Raw genomic sequence first — 10,732 nt, forward strand, 5'->3', positions numbered from 1 at the left:
GTCATACAACCTTCGTCATCGCGCACGTAGCCTCGACAGGCTCACTCCATGGCAAGAAGTGTGGATCACAGACCAGAGAGCCAGTGGTGCCGTTATTGACAGCCACACTACACCACAATCATATCTCGTGGAGGGACCTCGTGGGACAATTAGGCGGAACCCTCGGCATCTTGTTCCCATGAAACGCCCTCCGGACCAAACAGAGTGATAGTGGGGAGCCAGAATTGGCAGGATCCGGGGAGCAGTGCTCCACAGACATTCCAGTGACAGTTTCTTCAGAACTTCCAATCTACACCCAGAACCAGATCTAGGAGAGTAGTTGTGAGACCAACCAGACTAGACTTGTAACGGATCACATGAAACGCACACCCCCCTGTCACAGTATTCTTTGCACAGTAAGGGAAAAGCTAAAGTTTGTAATTTTCAAATATGTATGTCCAGAAGTTGGGAAGCACCAGGGATGGGAATCATACAGTGGACACGTGTATAATTAATAACATGACAGGTTCTGTTTCATTAAACAATTTCTGCCAATATTTAACTGTCAGACAAATGGCCTCACATTTGTTTCTAGAATACTTTGGTAAACAGACGTTTCCATCAAACGTGTTGCTGTGCATCATGGACAAATGTCTTTACTTTGGTCTCATTTGTTCAAAGGACGTTTTTCCAGAACTCTTGTGGTTTATTCAGATGCAACTTTGCAAACCTAACCTGTGCTGCATCGTCCTTGAGTTTTACCTGACCGAAAGTTTTTGTTCATGATTATATTTAGCAGCGATATTTGGCAAAACATCAGCACAGGTGAGGACAAGATGTCAACAGGGCATAACCTCACCTTAACAGAGTGAAGAAGCTTTTTAAAAATGTTATTTAAGAATTTGGCCTCTGAGAAAATCGTTTTGCTTATGTTATCATATAAACTGCTCATGAATATAAATGAAGGCTTTGTATTGTTTTTCCTACAGTTATCCCAATGTGGATCCAAACAGCTGTCTAATGTGTAAGAAGGTTTTGAGGGATCCAGTCCACTTCAAGTGTGGACACTGGTTATGCAAACAGTGTGTGAGCTCAAACTGGGATCAATCTGGCTCACATGCAGAAAATCTCTGCCTGAGTTGTATTGAGAAATGCCGCCTTAAGAATGTTGAAAGCACAGGTAAGCTTCCACAGGTAAATGCTACTGTCACTGGGATCTTTGATATGTGTGCACCATTTATCCTTGGAAATAAAAGTGATTGCAGCAATCTTACACCAGCTAAACTGCATTTATACTGATAACCTTTTCTTGTTGTGTGACATGTTCTTTTGACATAGAGAGAAGTAGCTTGCCATCACCAGTGTGTGAATGTGTGTGTTAATGGGTGGATGACTGGATGTGTAAAGCGGGGTCTAGTCCTTAGGGACTAGTAAAGCGCTATATAAATACAGGCCATTTACCATTTTACTATGTGTATAGCTTCTGACCTAAGGTTGTTTTTGCATCTATAGTTCTTTTACTCTGGTCTGACTTAGTTGACAAGTTATAAAACTTCAGATTTCAATCAAATCAAATGCATTTATGAGCACATTTAAAAACAACACAGGTTGAACCAAAGTGCGGTACATAATGAAAATGGTGAACATTCATAGAAAATACAATGGAAGACTAGTCACAATTGAAGGCTAGAGAATAAAAGTGCGTTTTCAAGCGGGTTTTAAAGATGTCAAGTGTTGGTGAAGACCTAATGTTAAGGGGCAGACTGTTCCAGAGCTTGGGGGCAGCAACCGCAAAAGCTCAGTCATATCTGTTTTTCTGTCTGGTTCTGGGGATATCCAGAAGCAACTTATCTGCCGACTTAAGAACTCTGCTTGGAGTATTATTTAAAGTTAAAAAGTTAAAAGTATTAGTTAAAAGGTCCAAGAGATAAGATGGAGCTAATCCATTCAGAGATTTAAAAACAAACAACAAAATCTTGATTTTGATTCTACGATGTACTGGTAACCAGTGTAAACGTGCCAGGATTGATGTGTTCAAAATGGCGAGTGACTGTTAGGAGTAGGGCCGCCGCATTCTGAACTAGCTGCAAACGAGAGAGTAGGACCTGGTTAATACCAAAATAGAGAATATTGCAATAGTCAAGCCTAGATGAAACAAATGCATGAATCACTCTCTCGAAATCGGCAGATGACAACATGGTCTTGTTTTTTGCAATGGCTCTCAACTGGAAAAAGCTGGTTTTAATAACAGAATTTATTTGTTTCTCAAATGAGAAAGAGCTATCGAGAAACACTCCTAAATTTTTAGCAAACGGCATTCTGAACTTTTCCAGTGGACCAAGGTCAACATTAAGGGAAAAACGGAGGTCAGAGGGTCCGAATAGTATAATCTCAGTTTTTTAATCATTTATATGCAAAATATTCAAAAAGAACCATGATTTAATGTCATCAAGTCAGTCAAGTAAAACTTTAAAACTCCAATCAGTTAAGTAGGATCTGAACCATTTAAGTGCAGTACCCTTAATGCCCACACAGTTTTCCAATCTCGATAGCAGAATCCCATGATCCACTGTATCAAATGCCGCACTCAAAATCTAAAAGCACTAAAATGATGTGATTACCAGAATCGGTAGTCATAAAAGACCATTAAGAACTGTTAAAAGCACAATTTCAGTGGTATGTGGTGCTTTAAAACCAGACTGAAATGATTCTAAGATGGCATTAGTCTCCAGAAAGGCCTGGAGCTGAATAAAAGCAAATTTTTCTAAAATTTTAGACAGAAAAGAAAGTTTAGGGATTGGTCTAAAATTTGAAATAACAGTTGCATCAAGGTTAGTCTTTTTTAATAGTGTGTTTAAGATCAAGTGGAACTCCTCCCGTAAAAAGAGAGGTGTTGATAACAGTTAAAACATGAGGGCCAATAGTGTCAAAGACTTCTTTAAAAAGACTAGAGGAGATAGTGTCAAGGTGACACATAGAGTCCTTAAGACGGGAGACTAGTTCAGCCAGAGAGTTCAGAGAAATCGGCTCGAAGTGATCAAACACAACTGAGGAAAACAAGGGAACAGAGGGATCATAGGGCGGAGGAATGAAATAAGACCTAATAGTATCCACCTTATCAACAAAAAAACGTAAAAAGTTTTCACAGGTACCAAGGGACCCTAGTAATTGAGAGGTGGATGGAGGATTGATAACAGAGTGATTAGTATTGAATAAGATACAAGGGCTGTAGCTGTGTTTGCTGATAATATCCGATAGGTACGATTGGATAGGTAGTTTTTGCTTTATGCACAGCATCTTGATAAAGAGACAAACCATCTCTTAACATAGCAAAGGAAATCTGAAGTTTGTCTTTTTCCATTTTCTTTCGGTCTTTCTACAGGTCCTTCTAATGGCCCGGGTGTCCTTGTTTAGCCAGGGATCAGTTTTAGGTCTAGAGCGTTTAGTTTTTCTAAAAGGAGCAGCCATATCTAGGACATTTGTACAGGTGACATTAAACATGGTAAGCAAATGATCAACATTTTGCTTAAAGGAGCAATTGTCCATGATAGGGAGACCAGAATTCTGATAAGCAGCAGAGAATTGCTCCGCAGTAACTGGTGTAATGATGCGGTATTGGCGGACAGGAAGAGGAGGCTTAACTAAGGAGTATGGGACAGAAATTTTGAATAAGACAGGCATATGATCCAAAAGGTTAAGGTTACAAATTTGAATATCCTATAGCTGCAGACCGCAGGATAAAACTAGGTCCAAGGTTTGTCCGTGCTCATGGGTGGGAGTCTTTGCTGATCGGAACGAGATTAAAGGAATTAATAAGATCCAAAAGTTGTTTTTGGTGACAAAAAAACATGAATATTAAAATCACCAAGGATTAAAATGCTGTCAATGTCCAGAATGCAAAGAATAAGTAGTTACAGGAAGGTGTTTAGCTCAAACTTGGAAAATACACCTGGTAGTTAGGTTGAATCGAAGCTGGATCACTTTTCACACTTTAAACAAACTGCACCAATCTGGACTTTGGAACCGAACCAAGACCTTCTCCTCAAGTATGATTATCATACTTGTTGTTCACACCCGCACAAACAAACTTTACCAAAGGGGAAAATGAGCAGAGTTGTACTTATATGAACTAAACAACATAGGTGTGAAAACACCTTAAGACTCCAGTTTTCATCTAAATTTAGGATGCCAAAGGTAGATGCCAAATTTTAACAATTTTGCCCAACGCAGCTTTTATTTATTAAACAAAATGTAATAAATTCCTGTTTACAAATCTGAAAACATTGCTCTGTTTGATTCCAGGGAACATCCTCCTTGTCAAAGTAAAGGAAAATTTGAAAAAGGCAGTGAAAAAGAAATTTGCTCTGACATTTGAAGGTAATGGTGACCAAGAAAATCTACTCCAGAACATCTACACAATGTTGTTCATCACCACCGGAGAGAGTGGAAGACTAAATGAAGAGCATCAATTCAAAAGTAAATGGAAAACGCAATCATCCAATGACTGTTCAGTCAACCTCAGTCACATATTCAAATCATTTTCTGCCCAAACCAAACCCCACAGAACAGTTGTGACGAAGGGCGTTGCAGGCATTGGGAAGTCTCTGGCTGTACAGAAATTCATTCTTGACTGGGCCGAAGAGAAGGAAAACCAAGATCTTGACTTTGTTTTCAGTCTTGCTTTCAGAGAGCTGAATTTGATTTCAGGTGAAAAAAGCCTACATGAGCTCCTAACTTTATTTCACCCCACACTGTCAGAACTCAAAGATTCAGTGGATTATACCAAAACCAAGATTGTTCTGATCCTGGACGGTCTGGATGAAAGCAGGTTTCATCTGGACTTTGAAGGCACTGAGACAGTATCATCTGTCAAGGAAGTAACACCTGTGAGTAATCTCCTAGCAAACATCATCCAGGGTAACCTTCTTCCTGATGCAAATCTCTGGATTACTTCCCGTCCAGCAGCAGCCAATCAGATCCCTGCAGAACATGTTGACATGGTGACAGAGATAAGAGGTTTCAATGATCCTCAAAAAGCTGAATACTTCAGGAGGAGATTTAGTCATGATCCTGGTCTTGCTGAAAGGATCATTAAACATATTCAGTCTTCACAGAGTCTCGACAGCATGTGTCAGATCCCGATCTTCTGCTGGATTTCTGCAGTGGTATTCCAGGAAGTCTTTGGAGGAGATGTTGAAACTGCAATTCCTCAAACTCTTACAGAGATGATGTCACACTTCCTGTTTGCACAAACAAAGCGTAGAAGCAGAAAATATGACAAGAAGGTTGAGACAAACAAAGAAAAGCTTCTGAAGACACACAAAGAATTTCTTCTGAAACTCGGCAAGCTTGCATTTGAGCAGCTGCTGAAGAGCAACCTCATCTTCTATGAGGAAGACCTGGAAGACTTTGGCATTGACATTAAAGAAGCATCCATCTACTCTGGATTTTGCACCACAGTCCATTTGGAAGAACAACTCTTTTCCAACAAAAGGGTCTTTTGCTTTGTGCATCTGACCGTACAGGAGTTCTTTGCAGCTCTCTTTGTCTATGACTGTTTTATTAACAATAATACTACAGAACTTAAAAACTTCCTCATTTTGGAGGACAAAGACCATACGTTACTTGATCTTGTAAAGGTGACAGTTGACAAAGTGCTGGAGAAGAAGAAAAATGGCCACCTGGACTTCTTCCTGAGATTCCTTCTTGGCCTCCTGGTTGAACCCAACCGGAGAGTCCTTCATGGTCTGCTGCCTTCACCAGATCAAAGCCAAGATACCGACAAGAAAATCTTGACTTACCTCAAGTCTATCAGAAGGAAGAACCTCTCTCCAGAAAGCTGCATCAACCTTTTCCAGACTATGATCGAGATGAGAGATCACAAAGTCAAAGATGAGATTCAGGAATATCTCGCACTGTCAGATCGCTCAAAAACAGAGTTGACTCCCCTGCACTGCTCTGCACTGGCCTACATGCTGCAGGTATCAAAGAATGATTTGGAAGTCTTGGACTTGAAGAGTTACAACACATCAGATGAGGGCAGACGGAGGCTGATACCAGCAGTGAGGAAGAGTAGAAAAGCTATGTAAGTTTGTAGCAATAATTTACTTTCATGTTGAATAACAACATGTTAAATATACTTTTCTGTCAATCAGATTGTGTAAGGTCAGGGTTTGCTGGAAAGGAACTGTTCTTGATCAAGCTGATCAAGTGTCATCCTTAAGCCTTTGTCATGGCATGGATTTAATTTATGACCACAGCAACCACTTCCCTGATGACTTTATGGTCTTAATTGTTACTTTTTTTTAATCCCAAGTTGAATAAAACAAGATAGGATTATTTGATAAAATAATAAAACATTCTGCTCAAAGAGGGACAAGATCATCTAGCTAAATCAGCTGACATTATCTACTCAATACTTTACAACAAAAAGATGAGAATGGCCAAAATGTAAAAATAACGGTTTCAAAACTTCTGTCTCATAACACTTTTTAAAACCTTTAATTTTTTTCTTTATTTGTCTACAGAATGAAACAGCTTTGTTCTCTTTATACTAACACTTAAACACCCACCCACAGGTTAGCAGATTGCAAAGTGACCTCGGTGTCAGCTGAGCATTTGGCTTTTGCTCTCAAGTTCTACTGCTCATCCCTGAGAGATCTAGACCTCAGTGACAATGACCTGAAAGATTCAGGGTTGAAGTTACTCTGTGATGGACTATCAAGTCAGTGCTGCAGGCTGGAGATACTCAGGTAGTAACACATAAAGTACACCAAAAGACACTAGTAATGGACCTCCTTTAGCCAGATTTAAGCTGAAAAGAAAACTGCTAGAAATGTGACTCTGTATAATAAAAAGGATAGTTCTTGCTCTGATTTCAGTGAGGTCTTTGTCAAGAATAAGATAGTATACTTAGATTGACAAAGAATTGTCTTGAACACTGTACACTTCTGACACTCAGGAGTCACCATCTTGGTTTGATACCTGAGTGGCAACCCACCAGTGGAAAAAGAAAGGAACATCTGAACTAGCCCATTAACATTGGCATATTAGTTTTTCACACAGTGATGTTACATGGGTTGGTTGACGGGGGTTGTTTGGTATTATTATGTGTGGTCAGAAGGTCAATAATAAGTTAACAATCATAGTCAGCTGTTGCAATCATCAGTTTAGGCACATAACTTGCTTTGTTTGGTAAGCAAGAACAAAATGTACTACTGGAATTATTTCAACTGAAAAAGTGTCTGTTTTATCAGGTTATCCGGTTGTCTGGTCACAGCGACAGGCTGTGCATATCTGACTTCAGCTCTACAGCTCAACCCGATTCATCTGATAGAGTTGGATCTGAGCTACAACCACCCAGGAGACTCTGGAGAGAAGCAGCTGTCTAAGCTGAAGAATGATCCTCGATACAAGCTGAGCAAACTCAGGTAATGGAATTTTTTTAAAGTAATTTTTTAAAACTTCATTAAGAAACATAATTAAATCTGAGATACTTTTCTCCACAGTGTTGAACACGGTGGAAGTCACAGAATGAAACCAAGCTTCAAGAAATGTAAGCACTTCAGTTATTTTTGGTGGCAATAAGTAACAAATCAATGAAATTATGATCTAGTAACAGATCATTGTTCAAAGTGGCATGGCTTCTTTTTGTTGTTGCAATGAAGTGTTTTCTTATTGCCAGATGCCTGTGAACTCACTCTGGACTCCAACACAGCACACACAAACCTGCTTTTCTCTGATGGGAATAGAAAGGTGACCTGGATGGAAGTTGACCATCCACATCCTGATCCCAAAAAACAGCAGGTGCTGTGTGAGCAGAGCCTCAATGGGCGCTGCTACTGGGAGGTGGAAGTGTTTGGCTTTCTATGCGTTGGGATTACAATCAGAAGAAGAGGCACAGAAGGAAAGAAAAATGAGTTTAAGATGGGATACGATGACAAATCCTGGTGTCTGGTTTTCTCTGATGATGGTTTTTACATTCTGCACCGTAACAAGAAAGTAGACGTGCCTTCAGCTGGATGGCGCTCCAGTCGGGTGGGTGTGTATGTGGATTGTTCAGCTGGCACGCTGTCCTTCTACAGGGTTTCTAATGACAGCTGCATCCTCCTTCATAGCTACAAAACAGCCTTTAACGAACCCCTTTATCCTGCTGTTGAGCTTCACTCTCAGTCGTCTGCTTCATTTTGTCAGCTAACCTAAGTTTCACCTGCATCTGCAAGTTCTGTCCATCAGTTCCACACATTAAACTGCTTTTACGAGTATCCCATTGTTTTTCCATGTTGTCCTAATGAAGTTCTAGGTCATGTTTCACCTATTGTAGCTACATGGTATTCTTTATTTACTCTCTTTTTCGAATATTTTTTTAATGATCTGAAACAGTTAAGTGTGACAAATATCCCCCACAAAAAAACAAAAACCCAAAAACTAAGAAATCAGAAAGGGGGAAATACGTTTTTCTGTGCATTGTAACTGCAATCTGCACTCTTGCTGATGAATATGTTTGGTAGATTTACATAATATTTTCAACTACTAAGTCATTCTTCAAACAAAAACTGTTCCAACGTCTCCAATGTGACAATTGGTTACACTTTCCCTGTTTTGTATTTCTCTAAATTTAAAAATTAATATTTTATGTTGCTTGTCAGAAACAATGTCAGCATTTTAAGTGGGCAGTTCTGTTTCATGTATTTTTTGTAGAACTTATTTGTATTTGCTTCAAACTCAAAATCAGGTCTAAACCTCTGAACTCCTAATCTGTAACTTTGAATTAGCAATTTACTCACTTTGATAATTGAACATAGTGCCAAGAAAAATACATTCAATGTAAATGAGCCTGATTTCACAATTACAAAGTAGGAGATTACATTTTAAAAAACTGACTGACAGTGCATAAATTTATGAGTACAACCATCTACTGCTGATTTAAGTAAAGAGCAAGAAGATCTACAGAGGAGAACACAACCAGCAGACCCAGAACATGCACACACAGAACGTTTCTAACCAGATGCTGGAGCCGAACTCAGGACTGCTGTGAGGCTTGCTACTACACCACCATGCTGCCCACATTTGACATGCAGAATGTAGATATTGGTGGCTGTATTAATGTTCTTTTGTCTTCTTTTATTTAGAATTTACCTTTCTCTGTTTTAAATCAAAATGTGTGTGGCAACTCTGAGCATCTTTTACAGCCTTTTCACTACAAATCAGGTGTGTGTGTGTGTGTGTGAGAGAGGCTGTTTCAAAGGCGTTTAGTTTCTGTCCTTTATTTTTACTTAGCTTGAAGCTTGTGTGGAACAAATACTGTTTAAGTTAACAGAAGTCTTAGTATCACAGGTCTGCAATTAACACAAGCGAGGAATTTAGTATTTTATTAAATGAATGTTAGGTCCTGGTTGGCATGTTATGGTCTGACAGTGAAAAATAACCAGAATTCAAATGTGAGGTGAGACTATTAGATGTGATTCAACATGTACAAACTGGTGTCCTGTTTTAGATCACAAATGGCTGCTTGTTGAAAAATAAAATGTTTTTTTAAATTTGCAGTGTAAAGCAGAAGTTTCTAATAGTTTTGTCTTACTGATGCTCATTAAGGAATAACTTCAGACGCTGTTAAAAAAAACTAGTTTCTCCCATTACCAACACAGAGAGGTCTGAGGGATCTTCCAGGAATTATGCCGCTAATTTCCAGAGGCCTGATTGGGCATTATCTCTTATGTTGAACATAACCTGGTCCACAGCTGGGCTGTTGTGGAGCACAGAACAGGTGCTACAAAGCACACCTGTCACAACAAAGCCCAGGTCACTTCATCAAACAAGCTTTTTCTTTTCACAGTTCAGCATGCATGCAGTCTACTTGCTTATACATGCCATCTATACAGGAAATGCACCATTTGAAAGAAACACAAACACCACCTGTCATTTTAATCTGAGAACATAAAAAACCTCCTTCATTAATCCAACCATATTATTATTGGCTCATGTTTCCTATAGGTCACTAACCGTGTTAATGAGGGGGTGACTTCGCCTGAGAGTAAAGGGTGGGGCAGTCTGCCTCACAGCTGCTCTCAGCAACACCAACCCACCCAGAGAAAGGGGGGGGGGGGCTCTTTATCTGTTCAGCACAATAAAAGCCTTTTACATCAAAGGAAACAGAACAGAAGTTAGAGATCAGATCCCACGATATCATTCACCAAACTCCAACCAAACCTCCAGAGAAAAAACAAACAAATACCATTTAGTCCTACATAAAGGCTAATGTGGGACCTACCTGACACTGGGACACTTCAATACAAGACAGGTAAACTGAGATCAGAGTAATGAGTCACATCACAAACTAATCAGCTGCTTTTACCATTTTTAATTCAGTTTTTATACAAATAAGCAAAACTGCAGTAGCTTCACAGCACAACAGGGGGCCCCAGCCCACTGTATGAATCACTGTCAGGTATATTTACTGGTTTGGGATTCAGTTGTTATTTAAAAGTTTTATTTAATGTTGTTTTTAACTCCCCTGTCATTGTGACAGTGCACATTGTCTCCCCACCTCTCCTAATAAACTTAGCATTATAAATACATATGTCCTCAATACATTTGTGGGTTGAGCAGCAGAGTATATGTGGCTTAGAGCCATGGAAAACTTGCCACATCTTCTCTGCCAGTACTAACTGTATTTAGGAGCACGTTAAATTCTGAGTTTCCCTCATATCTTCAAACTTATAGTTTGCCTAAAGTGGACACTAGATTGGAAATT

At 39.4% G+C, this 10,732-nt stretch overlaps 1 protein-coding gene across 2 annotated transcripts in view; it reads left to right on the plus strand.

Annotated features, from left to right (window-relative positions):
- The window catches only part of LOC102192382 (protein NLRC3-like), an 18,079-nt gene extending 8,096 nt beyond the window's left edge, over positions 1 to 9,983 (plus strand). For both annotated transcript variants that reach the window (XM_005753807.2, XM_013916111.1), the window contains 6 exons: positions 969 to 1,159; positions 4,282 to 6,064; positions 6,558 to 6,731; positions 7,236 to 7,409; positions 7,488 to 7,534; positions 7,664 to 9,983. In XM_005753807.2, coding sequence (XP_005753864.1) covers positions 969 to 1,159; positions 4,282 to 6,064; positions 6,558 to 6,731; positions 7,236 to 7,409; positions 7,488 to 7,534; positions 7,664 to 8,181 — 2,887 coding nt within the window. In that variant the 3' untranslated portion in view covers positions 8,182 to 9,983. The remainder of the gene's footprint in view (positions 1 to 968; positions 1,160 to 4,281; positions 6,065 to 6,557; positions 6,732 to 7,235; positions 7,410 to 7,487; positions 7,535 to 7,663) is intronic.
- The last annotated feature ends 749 nt before the right edge of the window (positions 9,984 to 10,732 follow it).

Source organism: Pundamilia nyererei, unplaced genomic scaffold (assembly GCF_000239375.1).
Source record: "Pundamilia nyererei isolate P.nyererei 1_Seehausen unplaced genomic scaffold, PunNye1.0 scaffold00467, whole genome shotgun sequence".
In the NCBI taxonomy this organism is placed as follows: Eukaryota; Metazoa; Chordata; class Actinopteri; order Cichliformes; family Cichlidae; genus Pundamilia; species Pundamilia nyererei.